This window comes from Mastomys coucha, unplaced genomic scaffold (assembly GCF_008632895.1).
Source record: "Mastomys coucha isolate ucsf_1 unplaced genomic scaffold, UCSF_Mcou_1 pScaffold22, whole genome shotgun sequence".
NCBI lineage: Eukaryota > Metazoa > Chordata > Mammalia > Rodentia > Muridae > Mastomys > Mastomys coucha.
The window spans coordinates 201,474,896-201,494,364 of record NW_022196905.1 but is presented as its reverse complement, the minus strand read 5'-3'; the positions used below and the strand labels follow the sequence as shown (position 1 = coordinate 201,494,364).

Below are 19,469 nucleotides of genomic sequence, written 5' to 3'. Positions count from 1 at the left end.
GGGAAGGGGCAGAGAAGGATGCTGATCCTTCTCTGTCACTAGGAAGCTGAGAGGATCCTGTCCCTGCCGCCCTACAGCTCCCCTGGGAGTTGTGGGGCCTGTGCCTCCGGGCTGGCTGCTCCAGTCTCAGAAACTCACCCGAGTGAAAACCAACCATAAGGGTTTTAAGCCACTAGACTCTATTTATAGTGCTACCAAAAACAAACAAAAAAATCATTCAATGAGATACCTGACTGGTTAAAAAAAAAAAACACATTTTTTTTGAAGGTTAACCACTGTAAATTCAAGCTGGGAGCTGAAAATTCTAGAACTGAGAATTGAAGCTAAGAAGTAAATTAGAGATCCCATCTAAATAACTGTATTTAATGAATGGCAGTGTGCAAGTGGATTAATAGAGGAATTTATTTCAAACAAATTAAACCAATGACATCATTATTTCAAGTCTTTTATATACAATTAAAATGAAGAAAAGCATTAGCTATATGTTTTCTCTGAAAGCATCACAAACATTAAATGAAAACATTTGCTTTTACAAGTAGCTTATTTATGAAGATGTATTATTTCAATTGCTAGCTGTCTAAGCAATGAAATCCCTTTATATTGAATACGTAGATAATATTACACTTTCAGAATACTGCAACCATTTCATTTTTTTCTATGTTCAAAACCTTTTTTACACATATTAACTGAAAAATATTTAAAATGTGATATTTGATTGGGTCTCATGGAGTGTAAAAACTGTCTTCAAACATATATATGCAAGATCTTTATATTTTTCATTTAATCCTCAATAATTTGGAGACATAAACATTTTTTGCTAACTTTTTGAGAAAACCACCAAGTACGTTGGCCAAGGGTGCTTAGAAGCAAGCACAAGAAGTTTGATGGCAACTCTATCCATCTCATCATGTTCATTCCATCTCATCATGTATGATTGTTTGATCAAGACACAAGAGTGAGAATATATAATTTACAAAGCTTTTATGGTGATAGTTTATGTGGTTTACATAGTTTTTCTTTTCACACTAAGTCAAGCTTCTCCTTAAAAGACGTAGACAATTGTTCAAATGCTAAAACAACGTTGTCTTCTTCATTTTCACACAGTTCACGCAAGGAGACACTACAAATAGAAAAATACAGACATATATATTCAACTAAGTGACATCAGATCTTATAAAAATGGCTGTTTTATGAAATTATGAGGCAGTACTAGCAAATTATAAGGAATGCTGATAAGAAACAAATTCATTAACAATATAATATTTATACAAAAAATAAATTAGAAAATAAGACAAGGTGTCACATTCAGGGCCTTTATCACCAAAAGGTGATTGAAAGGACACCAAACTCCAACTTTGATCCTTGATCCCTAAGGCAGTCCTTGATCCCTAAGGCAGTACAACACAAATTTCTTTTCTCTACATATCTCATGGATGCATATACTGAAAAACGAAGGTGAGATGTTATCAGCAGAGTGGTAGTCCTCACCTAATTCAGATGATCTCACCTAAACCCTCAGAAACCTGGAATCATGTTAGACTCCATAGCGAAGGGGATTTACCATCCCAGATGATAGTTAGTATCCAGGAGAGGTGATTACTCCGGATTCGCTAGGAAGGACTAATGGAATTCTCAAGGGTGCTCACGGGTGTGAGGAAGAAGAAGATGGGAGTCCGAATGGTGAAATGTACATATTTGATTCATAATGTCAGGTTTCTCTATTGAACATCCCTGGCCTCCAAGACAGAAGGAAACTCTGACCCAAACATGCAGACAACCTCTAACAGTTGGGAAAGAGCCACGGTTTGTTCCCTTAGAACATGCAGACACCTAACTTTGTCCGGTGAAACACACTTTGATGTTTGACTTCCAGAATGGTAAGATGACACATTTATATAGTTCATACCATTGAGCGACAATTTGTTACACCAGCATTAAGAAACTTGTGAACAGGCATGAAGAAAGGGAGAAGAGACACACCACTTTATTAATGGGTCCCTGCTATAGATGAACAAAGCTGTTTCCTTCAGCTCTCGCATGCCTCAAATTAACTCTGCATAGAAATAACAAATAAATAATAAGACTATATAAAATTAATCAGATAAAAATAACAAAATAAATAATAAAGCTCTCTGTATAAAAATCATCCATATAGATCTGACTCAGCTCTGACCAAGGAAATGAAACAAGGAACTGTTTTTAAGGACCTTACAATGATGGTCACATGCATACAATTGTGGCCAAATAAAAACCACTGCTAGTGTTGAAACACATATAGATATGAGGGGTTAAGATGATGGTCATTTAACTAGGTGACATTATTTGACCCAAAGAACCTAAGGATGGGGGTGTTCACATAAAGCTTGATCTTGTGAGTTAACTGGGCTTTGCTCCAGATCAGAATAGGAAGTGACAATGAATTTACAGTCAGTCAAACTCTGAAGAAAAATATAGACTGTAGCAGGAGATTCAAGAGCAAGCAAGTGCTATAAACTGGAGAGCTGCTGGCACCTCAGAGAGAGTTCTGAAACATCATGTATTCGCTATGATATTGCAATTGGGATCATTGAGAATACCTGGGATCAGAGATGCTCTGGCAAAGTTTTGAGCTATGTGTACTGACCGAGTCTGAGGCTCTATCTGGATGGAACTTAATCTCAAAAAAAATTTTTTTGAATTAATTATAATACAGATCGTAACCAAGAGGTTGTAGGAGAACTCTACAGACCCTCTGGGAAGTTGAAATGCACAGTATGTAACAGATGCAGTGACATTTTTACATAACCTGGATCATGGGGGAAAATAATGTTGACATCTCAAAATGACAATTAAATTTGGAGAAAATATGAAAGTAACATTTAAACATGTAACATACCTGATAGATTTAATGGTAAGGAAAAAATCTTTCAACAGATTATAAGCTGCCCCTGAATGTATCCTAAGGGACAGAAAAACAGAAATTAATGATAAAATTATTTACTGTCGATGCTTATATCCATAAATTAGGGCTGGCTCGGACATGGTCAAAGACGTTGTTGTTATACAATAATTAATCAAACTACTGAGAATAAGTGACTGCTGAGCACTGACACCTATTTGGAATATCTATGTCACCTCACCAAGATTCAGAAAGCACCACAAAAGATGAGACAGAGAGAATTAAGAGCTAAGTATGAAACAAGTGCTGTGAAATGCTGTCCTCTGGGCCTGATGTGATCCATGAGTCCACAGCAGCTAAGGCTGTCTGCATGGGGTCTGTACAAGATTGGGGCCATTAGCATCAGCCAAGGATGAGCGACAGGTTCCTAGGACAACTAGTTCCCATGGGAGGCAGGGGCCCTATGAGCGAGTCATTTTTCTTTAGCATTGTTTTCTCTGGTGAGTCTCCTGATTTCCAGGAGATGGCGCCATATTCATGCATATAGCCCTAGTAAACAGTGTGGCTCAAAATGAAAACAACCCAAAATTTAAGGACAAGGCAAAAATAAGAAATAAAAAAAAAAAAAGAGGCTGACTTTCTGAGGTTAGGGAATACAACTGAGAAGATATACAAGAACGGGGGGGAGATATAGTCATAATGTTTTATATACAATTATGAAATTATCAATGACCAAGTTTTTAAAGCAAACAAAAATATTATCAACTAATGAACCAGCTACTTTATTCACAATAATAAATCAGCCTTAATAAGCAAAAATGTTTTAGGTTTCTGAGGACTGTCAAAACTTTTTATACATTAATAAGGATTGTTCAAATTTTTATGTCTACTACATGTTTAATTCCTTAATGTGTCTGTCACTAGATGATATATTTAGCACTTAGACCAATATCCCCCTGCTCAAGGATAATAATTCCCTGAATATTTCCCTGAAAGTGTTTATCTAATATGCTAAGCTTGACTAATTACTTCTTGAAATTATCACGAGAGACTATACCTATTGACCTGGTCTAATTGCACAAGGGAAGTGTGCATGTAGACATCAAGGCCTATGTGTTCAGTGACAGTTTTCTTCCTCAACTATCCAATTTTTATGGCCAGAACACTGGAGCTTGAGAGTGATGGATGCCAATTGTATGAAGAATGACCTAAATAATTCTATTTGTATTTATAGAAATGACTTCCTTGGCAAAAAGCTAAAACAATGGTCTCAGACCCAGCTATGTAAACTAGAAACTTTATACTCTCTCAGGCATTGAAAAAATACCTGATTGTTATTCGCCATTATATCTAAAATATTAAATGATGCCTAAATAGAACTATAATATAAAGACATATTTAATATACATAAAGACACATTTAGAGTATATATTTAGGTCAAGTGAGTTGTCCCAAATGCTAAACTTTTGCTGCTAAATTAGAAATAAATTGAATAAAACATGTCATCATCTGTGCCATTAGCCTGGGAGTGTAAATCTAATATTCTTTGTAGGACTAATTGTTTCTTGGCATTTTCAAGATATGACATACCTATTGTCCTGGACTAATCCAATAAGGGATCCATGCTTATAGAAATCAAGTGCATAGGCATTAAGTGGCATTTTTCTTCCTCGACTGTCCAATTTGTGTGGCCACAGCACTGGGGCTTGTGTGTGATTGATACCAATTGTGTGTAGAATGACCTAAAGGAATATAAATTTTTTGGTTATTCACATGAAAATAGGCTTATGACTTAGAACTTGTAGTTATTTGCAGAGAAATTTTAATCCAGCAATATGGCTGATCTGGCAAGGGATTATACCCAAAGACCTTTTAGGTCTGTGTGATCCAGTCAGAATGCAGGTAGTAGATTACAGTATGATCTGGTTGGAATACAAATATTCTCAGTACACACCTTTTTCCTTAACAATGGAAGTAAGATTAGTTTGCAGAATGAATCAGATATGTTTGAAAGTAACATCTAATTGAGGAGCAGACAAAGTGACAAATCAGAGAAATATTTGGAAGAATGAGTCAGAGATAGGGTATGCCCAACTCTCATGAAAACAGAGGAGACCTAAGAGAGCAGCTGTGGGGGAGGGAGAGGGGGAAAGGAAGGTAGAGAGGGAGGGAGAGGGAGAAGGAGGGAGGTAGAGAGGGAGAGAGAGAGAGAAAGGGAAAAGGCAGTTTTTTCAGGACAGTTTTACAGAGACAGGTTGCAGGTGAAGACGGAATGAGGCAGAAAATCAGAAAGAGCCAGAAGATTAGAACATATTGAAAAGTTATTATGAGGCCAAGCAGAGCAATTCAGTCAGAAGTTCAAAGAAGCCATATTGAATCAGTCAGCTTGGAGAGGACTTTGGCCAGGAAAAGCTGAGTTGAACCAGCCAGCCCAAGTTCAGAAAGAATTAGAAAGGGTGAGCTTATCCAGCAGTAAGCCTCTGAGACAACACTTACAACATGTAAATTCACATTACATTCACAGTTGTTCATCATCAGAGCCCTTCAAGCATACTCTGTTACCATCTGCACACTCTGAGACAGTGTATTCTAGAGAGCGGCTTAGCCCTGCCTGTGTTGATGACTGCCCCTGCAGCAGTTGGTGGCAAGTCCACCAATGTTGCTGGAATATAGCAAGAGTGACTAGGAAAGAAAGGCAACTGAAAAAAATTTAAAGTCTCCTCTTAACAATTTAGAGAATACCTTTGCAAATGGGATTTCAGAGAGCAGGAGGCTTCCATGTCATAAGAGAATATTCAATTGAACAAATCTAATGATCTTCAGAATCAACAACCAGAATAAGAAGAGTAGAGAGGAGATAGAAGAAAAATCAGAACAATGAAGAAAGCAAATCAGTGGTTTTATGTGTCTGTTCATTTTTGCAAACTGCCTTATGTCATAAACAGGAGCTCTGATGTAGGGTTAGTAATGCTGTAAGCTAGGCCAACTACAGTTGAGAGTGGGTTGGAGTCATGGGGAGTAGATGCAAATATTTTAATATCCCTATTTTCTTATGATACAGAAAACCTACATCCAAAAGAAAGTTACAGACATCTAACAGACGTTAATACCAATCTTGTTTGTAGCAACAAAGAACTAAAAACAGAACAAACATTGACAGAAGACAGAGTAATACCTAGTTTATGTTATAAAGTACTGTGGCATGTAAAGAAATGAACTAGAGTTTCATGTCAAAATATGGATAGATCTTACAGACATAAAAGTAAACACAAGAAAAGATATTTTCATGAGACTACAATAAACCATCCCTTTACTTCTGTAAAAATAAAACACAAGCATAAATAAAAAGCCATGTGTAAGATGAAAATTTTTCGAAGACTTTGAAAATATAGGTAACTTTACTAGAACACAAGGAAATGAAATAAAGGAGAATTTTATGAGGCCTCAGTTCATGGGTACCTACTATGCGCCTACTCTTCAGAAGCCATCTAGAAGCATTAGAATTAAGATTTAATTAAAATGTAATTTAGTCAGAACTAAACTGTAATAAGTAATATAAGGAAATGAAATTTATATAAAGTGAACTGGGTCAAGCAAAAACCAGACTATAATCAAGTAACATGAATCTAAATAATGATGCCAGCTGCTTCAAAATGAAAGAAAGGGGAGCATACACTGTTTTCTAGAACTCTGGGCAGCAAGAGTGAGTGGGAATGAGTTGAGGCACACACCTACATCCCTTCTAATTGGTGCTGGTTTTGCAATAACAAGAAACAAACTTTCTAATCTATTCTCATTGTATCAGTATCCCTCTGGATCCCTATAAAAACTTTGCATGCAAAAAGGAAATAAAAGTGATTGTTATAGTTCATAAATTAAATTAATTACATAACAAATGGAAAGGAAATTGTTTTGCTCTCCTCCTCTTCCTCCTCCTTCTTGGCTTGAAAGGATTGCTGAAACTCCTTATATAATACTTAAATTTCTAGCCATCCTCCTGTCTCAGCCTCTCCAGTGCTGGAATTTTAGGCATTAGCCATCACATCCAACTTGCCCCTCCCTGCCTCTGAATACTAGAAATTAAAGCAAGCTCCACCAAAAAATTAAGTTTTTTCAATATACTTAACTACCAGTCTCTTACATGTTCATTTAGTCACTTATAGACATCAAAACTAAAAAGAAAAAGAAAAAAATCAAAACTTTTAAAAATTATTTTTCCTTCAATGAAAAAAATATATATTTTTTTATCATTTGTATGCTAGAGTTTCACAGCTTCAACAGCAGTCGATATGACACCACACATACTAGAGCCAAAGCCCCGTAGAGACTAACTTAAATCACTTTTACTTACATGATTTGGAACTCGTGCACTAAGTAAATCCACATCAAAGTTTCCAGACAGACAGACAAAGGGTGAAACCGCCACCCTTCCTTCCTTGCAGTTCATCAAGTGAGACACGAGTGAGGAACCTTCACATTCTTTACCTGTGAACTCTGAGCAGAATGAGTTAAGATACAACCACTTTTGTTCTTGCTATTTTAATTTCTTATTTGCTTGCTTGCTTGTTTGAGACAAAGTCTCACTATGCATCCCTAGGAGGCCTAGAACTCTCTGTGTAAGCCAGGTTGATCATAGAGATCCCCCTGCCTCTGAATACTGGAAATTAAGGCAGGCTCCACTATACCTGGAAGATTCATTTTTGAATGCAGCCATTGCGTCAAACTTCATTTCCTTGTATGAAGCTAGCAGGGACCACACCAGAGAGAAGATTGGATTGATAAATACAGCCAAGACAGTGTGTGATGGAATACATTCACTAAACATAGGCTATTGGTGCTAGTGTTACTAGTGCAAAATATGTACTACACTTTTGATCATTCAAAAGTTAATTAAACTAGAAAGTTGTCTAAGTTAACTCTTACATTTATAACCTTCTCCCCACTGAACTGAGACTTGGTGTTCGAATCTTTCCAGGCACTAACCATACTCAACTTTGCTTAGCTTTCCAGATCAGACAAGTTGAGGCATGTTTAGAGTGGCTTGGGAATAGACTAAATGTGCTGTTCTAAGTATCCACTATCAGTAGGTTTTGAAGTGGTTATAAAAATATGTACATTAGCCGGGCGTGGTGGCTCACGCCTTTAATCTCAGCACTTGGGAGGCAGAGGCAGGCAGATTTCTAAGTTCGAGGCCAGCCTGGTCTACAGAGTAAGTTCCAGGACAGCCAGGGTTACACAGAGAAACCTTGTCTCAAAAAACCAAAAAAAAAAAAAAAAAAGAATATGTACATTATCCTTTCCTGTTCTTAGAAAACACCAGTGTGGGCACTGGTGTGTGTCACTGAGGCAGACTATCCTTCTGCTCCCATCTCACCTGGCCTGAGAGGTGTGTGCCCACCATTGCTATCTGCTTTTGGCCATGCCTTTACATATAGAGAGTCTAAGAGAGTACATACTCAACTTCTGAGAATTTCTCCAACTGAAGATATTAAGGTATAGCAAACCACAGACATTTCTCCCCAACTCAAAATTTTATCTCAGTCACCCATTTTTCTGTTTATGATCTCTTAGGAAGCTTCCATCTATTGCTTATGAATAAGAACAAAAGTGAACCATTTTACCATATCCTAATCCCTTCTTCAGGATATTCATGTGCATGAATGATTTAAAACTAGTTATTTGAAGCACAATAATATAAAATAACACTCTTCTCTGTCTCCAGTGTCCATTGATAAAGCAAGAACATGATTAGGCATCACTTCTTCCCATTCCAGAGGTCAGAAGTAGCAGAGTCAGGGACTCTGACCAAGATCTATGACAATCAACATCAAGCCTGTCCTGAAAATACTCATAGATTTCCTCTTGTTTCTCTTCTTGTGGAGTCAGCCTTGTTTAACGTTCAAGAACTCACCCAGAGTCTGCCCTGAAAATGGTTTATAAATGATAAAATTTGGGTTGAATTTCATTATCCACTGTCCTTTTAACTGTCAATCACCAACTTCCTTTTTTTTTTTTTTTTTTTTTAGCAGAAAGAATCCAAGTATTCTCAGGCAGGCTGACTTTTCTAGAGTGTTGGCCTTCAGAGGTAAAAATGGGAGAGATGGAGCCCTACCACTGACCTGCATCCTTAGCACTGACCTGACGTGCCCATATTTAATGGCTTCACAGTGAACTAAAATGCACTTACCTATTTTTGACAAGGGGAGTTGATACTCCTGCTTCATATCAGCCAATCGGGATACAATTATCAGAAAGGAAGCAAAGTCTTCTGTCACTTGCATGTTGTACTCAAGCAGGGCAGCACTGAAGTCCTCAGGGAGGTCATCAAGGAACACCTAGAAGCCAAAGGTTTTCAGAGAGACTTGAATACCCTCCTTAGAACACTGAATATTAGCCTCAGACGTGGCAGGGAAGCTGGAAAAGGGTCCCTTCTAGCTCTGTCTACACCTAGGAGGAGGGACAGCAGATCCACAGCCCTCTCTGAATCTTTCCCACAAGTGAAGAGCCTGTCTCCAGGGTGTGCTCTGACCCCAGGACTCAGGAAGGATGACAGATCCACAGCCCCCTGCACACGGGTTTTACCAGGGGAAAGCTGATCTCCCAGAAGTGCTGACACAGGCTTACAGACCCACAGGAGGAACAAGCTCCAGCCAGAGACAGTAAGAACATCTAACACAGAGATCAACAGATGGTGAAAGTCAAATGCAAGAATCTTACCAACAGAAACCAAGACTACTTTGCTTCGTCAGAACATAGTACTCCCTCCACAACAACTCCTGGGAATCCCAAAACAGTGGAAAAACAAGATTTGGATCTAAAATCATATCTCACGATGATGAAAGAGGAATTTAAGAAGGACATGAATAACTCCCTTAAAGAAATACAGGAGAACACAGGTAAACAGGTTCAAGCCTTTAAAGAGGAAACACAAAAATCCCTTAAAGATTTACAGGAGATCATGAGTAAACAAGTAGAAGCCCTAAAAGAAGAAAACAAAAATCCCTTAAGAATTACACGAAAGCACAAACAAACAGGTAAAGGAGTTGAACAAAACCAGCCAGGACCTAAAAATAAAAGTAGAAACAGTTAAAAATCACAAAGAGAGACAACTCTGGAAATAGAAATCCTAGGAAAGAAGTCAGGAACCATAGATGCAAGCATCACAAACAGAATACAAGATATAGAAGAGGGAATCTCAGGTGCAGAAGATACCATAGAAAACATTGACACAACAGTCAAAGAAAACACAAAATGCAAAAAATTCCTAACCCAAAACATCCAGGAAATCCAGGACACAATGAGAAGTCCAAACCTAATGATAACAGGTACAGAAGACAGTGAAGACTTCCAACTTAAAGGGCCAGTAAATATCTTCAACAAAATTATACAAGAAAAATTTCCCTAACCCAAAGAAAGAGATGCCCATGAACACACAAGAAGCCTATAGAACTCCAAATAGACTGGACTAGAAAAGAAATTCCTCCCACCACATAATAGTCAAAATACCAAATGCACAAAACAAAGAAAGAATATTCAAAGCAGTGAGGGAAAAGGGTCAAGTAACATATAAAGGCAGGCCTATCAGAATTACACTAGACTTCTCACCAGAGACTATGAAAGCCAGAAGACCCTGGGCAGATGTCATAAAGACACTAAGAGAACACAAATGCCAGCCCAGGCTACTATACCCAGCAAACTCTCAATTACCATAGATGAAGAAAGCAAAGTACTCCATGATAAAACCAAATTTATACAATATATTTCCATAAATCCAGCCCTTCAAAGAATAATAAATGGAAAATTCCAACACAAGGAAGTAAACTACATCCTAGAAAAAACGAGAAAGTAATCTTCCAACAAAACTAAAAGAAGATAGCCACATGAACAGAATACCAACTCTAACAACAAATATAACAGGAATCAACAATTACCTTTCCTTAATATCTATTAGTATCAATAGACTCACTTCCCCAATAAAAAGACATAGACTACCAGACTGGGTAAGTAAACAGGACCCAACACTTTGTTGCATACAGGAAACCCATCTCAGTGACAAAGATAGACAGAGTAAAAGAATATAAAACAATTTTCCAAGTCAATGGTCACAAGAAAAAAGCTGGAGTAGACATTCTAATATTGAATAAAATTGACTTTCACCCTAAAGTGATCAAAAAAGATAAAAAGGGATACTTCATACTTATCAAAGGTATGATCTGCCAAGATCAACTCTCAATTCTGAACATCTATGCACAAAATGCAAGGGCGTCTACATTCATAAAAGAAACTTTACTTAAGCACAAAGCACACATTTCACTGAACACAATAGTAGTGGGAGAATTCAACACCCCACTCTCTGCAATGGACAGATCATGGAAACAGAAACTAAACAAAGACACAGTGAGACTAACAGAAGTTATGAAACAGATGGATTTAAGAGATATCTATAGAACTTTTTATCCTAAAACAAAAGGATTTACTTTCTTCTCAGCACCTCATGGTACCTTCTCCAAAATTGACCATATAATTGGTCACAAATCAGGCCTCAACAGATACAAGAAGATTGAAATAATTCCTTGTATCCTATCAGATCACCATGGACTAAGGCTGCTCCTCAATAACAACATAAACAATAGAAAGCCCACAGACACATGGAAGTTTAACAACAATCTACTCAATCATAACATAGTCATGGAAGAAATAAAGAAATTAAAGAATTTCTAGAGTTTATTGAAAATGAAGCCACAACATACCCAAACTTATGAGACACAATGAAAGCAGTCGTAAGAGGAAAACTCATAGCTTTAAGTGCCTCCAAAAAGAAACTGGAAAGAGCATACACCAACAATTTGACAGCACACCTTAAGGCACTAGAACAAAAAGAAGCAAATTCACCCAAGAGGAGTCAAAGGCAGGAAATAATCAAACCCAGGGCTGAAATCAACCAAATAGAAACAAAAAGAACTATACAAAGAATCAACCAAACCAGGAGCTGGTTCTTTGAGAAAATTAAAAAAAGAGATAAACCCTTAGTCAGTCTAACTAGAGGGCATAGAGATAGTATCCTAATTAACAAGATCAGAAATGAAAAGGGAGACATAACAACAGACACTGAGGAAATCCAAAAAATCATGAGATCCTACTACAAAAGCCTATACTCAACAAAACTGGAAAACCTGGATGAAATGGACAATTTTCTAAACAGATACCAGGTGCCAAAGTTAAATCAAGATCACATAAATAATCTAAAAAGTCCCATATCTGCTAATGAAATAGAAACAGCCATTAATAGTCTCCAAACCAAAAAATGCCCAGGACCAGATGGGTTAATGCAGAGTTTTAAGAAACTTTCATAGAAGACCTAATACCAATACTCCTCAAACCATTCCACAAAATAGAAACAGGAAGTACTATACCCAATTTGTTCTATGAAGCCACAATTACTCTTATACCTAAACCACAGAAAGAATTAACAAAGAAAAAAGCTTGAGACCAATTTCCCTTATGAATATTGATGTAAAAATACTCAATATAATTCTTGCAAACCAAATCCAAGAACACATCAAAAGGATCATCCACCATGATCAAGTAGGCTTCATCCCAGGGATGCAGGGATGGTTCAATATATGGAAATCCATCAATGTAATTCACTATATAAACAAACTCAAAAAAAAACTATATGATCATCTCATTAGATGCTGAGAAAGCATTTGACAAAATCCAATACCTCTTCATAATAAAAGTGTTGGAAAATCAGGAATTCAAGGCCCATACTTAAACATAGTAAAAGCAATAATAAAGGAAAACAGTAGCCAACATCAAACTAAATGGAGAGAAAACTGAAGCAATCCCACTAAAATCAGGGACTAGACAAGGCTGCCCACTCTCTCCCTACCTATTCAATATTGTACTTGAAGTCCTAGCCATAGCAATTAGACAACAAAAGGAGAGCAAAGAGATACGAATTGGAAAGGAAGAAGTCAAATTATCACTATTTGCTGATGATATGATAGTATACTTAAGTGACCCCAAAAATTCCACCAGAGAGCTCCTAAATCTGATAAACAACTTCAGCAAAGGAGGTGGATATAAAGTTAACTCAAGCAAATGAATGGCCTTCCTCTACACAAAGGATAAACAGGAAGAGAAAGAAATTAGGGAAACAACACCCTTCACAGTAATATAAAATACCTTAGTATGATCTAACTAAGTAAGTAAAAGATCTGTTTGACAAGAACTTCAAGTCTCTCAAGAAGGAAATTGAAGAAGATCTCAGAAGATGGAAAGATCTCCCATGCTCGTGGATTGGCAGGACTAATATAGTAAAAATGACCATCTTGCTGGAAGCAACCTATAGATTCAATGCAATCCCCAACAAAATTCCAAATCAATTCTTCACAAAATTAGAAAGAGCAATTTGCAAATTCATCTGGAATAACAAAAAACCCAGGATAGCCAAAACTATTCTGAACATTAAAGAACCTCTGGTGGAATCACCATCCTGGACCTTAAGCTGTACTACAGAGCAATTGTGATAAAAACTGCATGATATTGGTATAGTGACAGGCAGGTATAACAATGGAATAAAATTGAAGATCCAGAAATGAACCCACACACCTATGGCCACTTGATCTTTGACAAAGGAGCTAAAATCATCCAGTGGAAAAAAAAACAGCATTTTCAACAAATGGTGCTGGCTCATATGGTGATTAGCATGTAGAAGAATGCAAGTCAATCCATTCTTATCTCCTTGTACAAGGCACAAGTCCAAGTAGATCAAGGACTTCCACATAAAACTAGATACACTGAAACAAGTAGAAAAGAAAGTGGTGAAGAGCCTCAAGCATAGGCACAGGGGAAAATTTCCTGAAGAGAACACCAATAGCTTATGCTCTAATATCAAGAATTGACAAATGGGACCTCATAAAGTTGCAAAGCGTCTGTAAGGCAAAAGACACTGTCAATAGGACAAAACAGCAACCAACAAATTGGGAAAAGATCTTTACCAATCTTATATCTGATAGAGGGCTAATATCCAATATATACAAAGAATGCAAGAAGTTAGACTCCAGAGAACCAAATAACCCTATTAAAAATGGGGTACAGAGCTAAACAAAGAATTCTCAACTGATGAATACCGAATGGTGAGAAGCACCTAAAGAAATGTTCAACATCCTTAGTTATCAGGGAAATGCAAATCAAAACAACCCTGAGATTCCACCTCACACCAGTCAGATTGGCTAGGATAAAAAAACTCAGGTGACAGCAGATGCTGGAGAGGTTGTAGAGAAAGAGGAACACTCCTTCATTGCTGGTGGGATTGCAAGCTGGTACAACCTCTCTGAAAATCAGTTTCCTCTGGAAATAGGACATAGTTCTACTGGGGGACCCAGCTATATCACTCCTTAGGCATATACCCAGAAGATGCTCCAACATGTAATAGGGACACATTCTCCACTATGTTCATAGCAGCCTTATTTATAATAGCCAGAAACTGGAAACAACCCAGATGTCCCTCAACAGAGGAATAGATACAGAAATTGTGGTACATCTACCCAATGGAGTACTATTTTAGCTATTAAAAACAATGAATTTATGAATTTTTTAAGGAAATGGATGGGTCTGGAGGATATCATTCTGAGTTATCTAACTCAATCACAAAAGAACACACATGGTATACACTCTCTGATAAGTGGATATTAGCCCAGAAGATTGGAATACACAAAGTACAATCCACAAACCACAAGAAACTCAGGAAGTAGGAAGACCAAAATGTGGATACTTCATTCCTTCTTAAAAGGGGGAACAAAATACCCATGGAAGGAGTTGCAGAGACTAACTATGTAGCAGAGACTGAAGGAAGGACAAGCCAGCCTGATATAGCTGTCTCCTGAGAGGTTCTGACAGTACCTGACTAATACAGAAGTAGAGGCTCACAGCCATCCATTGGATTGAACTCTAGTTCCCATTGAAGGAGCTAGAGAAAGGACCCAAAGATCTGAAGGGTTTGCAGCCCCCTTAGTACGAACAACAATATGAACTGACTAGTACCCTCAGAGCTCCCAGGGACTAAACCATCAACCAAAGAGTACACACGGTGGGACTAATGGCTCCACCAACATATGTAGCAGGGGATAGCCCAGCCGGTCATCAGTGGGAAGAGAGGTCCTTGGCCCTGTGAAGGTTCTATGCCCCATTGTAAGGGAATGTCAGGGTCAGGAATGGGGAGAGGTTGGGTTGGTGAGCAGGGGGAGGGAACAGGGTTTTGTTTGTTTGTTTATTTGTTTTCATTTTTGTTTTGTTTTGTTTTTTATTTTTTTATTTTTATTTTTGGAGGGGAACTGGGAAAGGAGATTCATATGACGTGTAAATAAAGTAAATAATAAAAAATCCACGGAATATCTAGAGCAATGAAGGCAAAAGACTATATGCTATAATTTATTGTTTTTAATAAAGCTGCTTTTTCTTCTCTTCTTGGTTAAACTGAGGTATAAGAAAACAAACAACTATTCATGTTCTTATGTGCATGTGTAAAAATACTCTACTCATGACATTTAGCCTGATACAACTTAATCAAAATAATAGGACATTTGTAAAAGTAGAAGCATGCCCTCAAATGCCACTGGACTCAAGTAATTTCAAAGGATCTTGAAATATGTTTGCAGAACAGAAGATAAAGTGTTTCTGCAGGCTGGGAGTCAACTGGGCCTGGTTGAAAGGTTTGGAAACCTTCCCCTGTGTTCACTGTACTAACACTGTTAATGACTTTTACCTAGACACATGAAAGTGCTCTGTATCTAATTTTCTTTTCTTTACTTTTCTTTTCTTTTCTTTTTTTAGGGGTTAGGAGGTGTTGTAAAGTTTAATAGTAAACTAATACATAAAAGCATATGTCCACAAAGCACCTTCTTTTAAGACTTCTGGACCTGAAGAACTAGGAAGAAAAGAATTCTGCCTCTGTCAGCCATGCCATAAGGGCTCCATCAAGGAGTTACATGAATATAATGGAGAGAACCTACTCAAAGCGCCAAAGAGCGGTAAGGGTGCTTTTAATACGATTTCACATACATAAATATGCATGTTGTAATTAATTCAAATAAATGTTTTAATTAAATGGGCAAATGCACCTTTTAAAAATGGACAAGGCAAGATAAAAATATTAAAATTGAAAAAAAAATGTTTCTAAGATTTAGACTCTCAGAGTCAAATGACAGTTTCCCAGCTAACATTGCAACAGCTCCTCAGAGACAGCTCTGTGATGTACAGTCATATCTCTAGACACACATTCAGCAATGAGGGTAGCTTTGGAGTTTAAATGTATAATTACCTACATGTTGTGCATATGCACATGAATGTGTGTGTGGGTGATCTCCACCCTATTCTTGATGAAGTTCTCCCATCACACCTGGCGCTCTCCAAGTAGGCACTGCTGTCCTAACCAGGTCCAGAGAGCTATGCATTCTGGCCTCCCGAGCTCTGGGAATGTACACCCACTGTGCGTATCTTTTCATGTGGATCCTGGAAATCCAAACTCAACTCCTCGTGCTCACACAGCAAGCACTTCACCAAGTCATCTTCCAGCCCTGTGCACCTTCTCAGTAATGCTACATTTTGATGCAATCAACTAAAGAGTTGAATGTGCTTTCACACTATTTATCCTCAAGACATGTAAACTTTAAATAGATTCACAGAGGGACTTAGAGTTACAGATAAATGCTACAGTATTTCTGGAAAGAACAGATTAATACACAAAATACAGTCATTACCCCATATTTGTAAAGTCCAATTGCTCTTGACACATTTCTGACAGATTCTGTGTAGTATTACTAATTAATTTTATCACAAGATTTTTTTTTTACCTTTGATTGATAAAACTTGGGATTAACCTCGTAGAACTTGGCTGGAAGATATATTCTTCCAAAAAGATTTGCTAATACTAACACCAGCTTTTCCATTACATCTTCCGAAAAACGTTTTGAGCCTGAACAAAAGAAAAGTTCTATGTCATATATGTAAAAAGGGGTTAGGTCAGGTTTTTCACATTTAAATTGTTATGTTTATTTCACAGCTACTGTAGAGTAACCTTTCCTACAGATGTTTCTCATCTGAGCTTTTACATTCATGCTTACTACCTTCATTAACATCCTTCTCTTTCCAGCTTCAAATTACTCAGATTTACATTTTGCTCACTTTGACCCATCCCCCAGTGAATAACCAAATTTATTACAATGTCTTTGTGTTGGCCAGTGTGTTATGACCAAGAGACACAATGACCATGGCAACTCTTACAAAAGAAATCCCTTAATTTTGACTGTTCACAATTTTAGAGGTTTAGTCCATTGCCAACATGGTAGGGAGCAGGGTGACACTCAGGCAGACATAGTGCTGGAGAAGCAGTTGAAAGTCTTCTGAATGATCAGGCAACAGGAAGAGAGAGCCACTAGGGCTGGCTTGAGATTTCAAAGCCCCAAAGCCCACCCCCAATGATTTCCTCCAACAATGATACTGACCCCTCTCAAGTAGTGCCAGTCCTGAATGACCTTGCATTCAAATATATGAGCCTGTGGGAGCCATTGCTACTCAGATCACCACTAGATCCTGTTACTGCCACGTGCCAAACTAATGAGGAGCTGCATCAGATCCATCTGTAGCCTTGCTACCTGCTGATCCCAGTCTTTCTCTGAATACCCATATGGATTCTAGAGCATGAAATTCCTATAATGTTCTTCAGTAACAATTTAAAAGCCTTATCGGTACTCATGGGGGCTCCACCACAATCCATGCTTCACCTTCACAGCTTCATGAAATGGCCTCCCTGAGCGTCCTATGTGGTAACACCCCTGACACTCTCGTGTCCTCAGCAGCTTGTCTTAGTCTCAGAGGGAGATTCCACAACCCCTTCCTTTAAAGCTAGACTATGTGGCTGAAGTTGCTGAATTCTACTCTTTGCTAGTGCTGGAACAGGGTCCTCTCTTAGAATTACTTCTGCATTAGCTTCCTGCTGCTGCTGTTTCCCTTCACTGCTTAAGTTTTTCTTTAATTCCCTTTCATAGGTTGGAAGCTCAGCAGGGTGGAGTATTTCTCAGGGGTCACTGCTCCCTTTATCCCATTTAGCATCAAGCTTTTCTTTAAAGTCTTCATCTGCTTGAACACTGGACTCAGCTCCATTACACTTCCTGGTGCTCCTGTTCTCCTCAAACGGAATATTTCATCTTTCCCTTTGTGCAGCTTGCTCCTTTTCATTATAGAGCTGCCTAAGAGTGACTACAAATAACCACAAGACACAGTCAATACTAGGTTGCCTTGACATCTCTGCTAATGTCAGTAATCCAGAACTCTCCAATTTAGTCTCAGGCATATTATTTTGTATAAGAGCAGAAAATTCATTGCCAAAATATCACAAAAAATGGTCTCCAGGCCACGAATCTCCTCCTCTGAAACATCATGAGCTGAGCTGTTATAATCTACATTATTCTCAGCACCATTGACTTTCCTGCTCCTACTACTATGGCCTAGAAAGCCCCACTTAAAATGTTAAGCAATGTTCCTAATCTAAAGTCCACATTCTGCCCACAAGCAGAACAGTCAGACTGGTCACACTTCTGGTACCAACTCATGTCTTGACTACTGTTTTATTGTTGTGAGGAGACATCATGACCATGGCAAGTTTTAGAAAAAGAAAGCATTTAATTGGGGCTTGTTTACATTTTCAGAGGTTTAGTCCATTGTCATTATGGTGAGGAGCATGGTGGCACTCAGGCACACATGGTGCTGGAGAGGTAGCTGAGAGTTCTACATCAGATCCACAAGCAGCAGAAAGGACAGAGACTCTGGACTTGCCATGGGCTTTTGAAACCTCAAAGCCCACTCCCCAGTGACACACTTCCAACAGCAAGGCTATACCTCCTAATTCTTTCAAATAGTGCCACTCACTGGAACCAAATATTGAGCATATGGGAGCCACTCTCATTCAAACCTCCACAGCCTCTCTCATCTATTCAAGAACATCTCAGTGCCTAACAACAAAACATCCTAAACTAAACACTAAACACACAAATAACCTTCCTGCACTCAAACGGAGCCATGGCTCACTTAAGGCACCCCAGTCTGACAGCACATGAACAGTATGAGTGCTTAAAAAGTTGTCATGGATCTGCTTTGATGTGGAGGTCCCTGATCCACTTGGACTTGAGCTTTGTACAAGGAGAAAGGAATGGATCGATTTGCATTTTTCTACATGTTAACCTCCAGTTGAGCCAGCACCATCTGTTGAAAATGCTGTCTTTTTTCCACTGGATGGTTTTAGCTCCTTTGCCAAAGATTAAGTGACCATAGGTGCTTGGGTTCAATTCTGAGTCTTCAATTCGGTTCCATTGATCTACCTGCCTTTCACTATGCCAATACCATGCAGTTTTTATCACAATTGCTCTGTAGTACAGCTTAAGGTATGGGATTGTGATTCCACCAGAGGTTCTTTTATTGTTGAGAATAGTTTTGGCTATCCTGGGTCCCAATCACAAAAGAAAAAACACAGTATGCACTCTCTGATAAATGGTTATTAGTGCAGAAGTCTGGAATACAGGAAGAACAACCC

The 19,469-nt window shown here is 38.2% G+C and overlaps 1 protein-coding gene across 4 annotated transcripts in view; it reads right to left on the bottom strand.

The window, feature by feature from the left end:
• Positions 1–384: 384 nt before the first annotated feature.
• The window catches only part of LOC116069359 (probable ATP-dependent RNA helicase DDX60), a 129,191-nt gene continuing 110,106 nt past the window's right edge, over positions 385–19,469 (bottom strand). For 3 of the 4 annotated variants that reach the window (XM_031339922.1, XM_031339920.1, XM_031339921.1), the window contains exons 33-38: positions 16,735–16,856; positions 9,066–9,213; positions 7,230–7,372; positions 4,469–4,620; positions 2,876–2,938; positions 385–1,120 (exon numbers count right to left, since the gene is read on the bottom strand). In XM_031339922.1, the coding sequence (XP_031195782.1) occupies positions 1,021–1,120; positions 2,876–2,938; positions 4,469–4,620; positions 7,230–7,372; positions 9,066–9,213; positions 16,735–16,856 (728 nt within the window). In that variant the 3' untranslated portion in view covers positions 385–1,020. Of the gene's footprint in view, positions 1,121–2,875; positions 2,939–4,468; positions 4,621–7,229; positions 7,373–9,065; positions 9,214–16,734; positions 16,857–19,469 lie in introns of those variants that run through there. The other variant, XM_031339923.1, reaches the window with a different exon arrangement.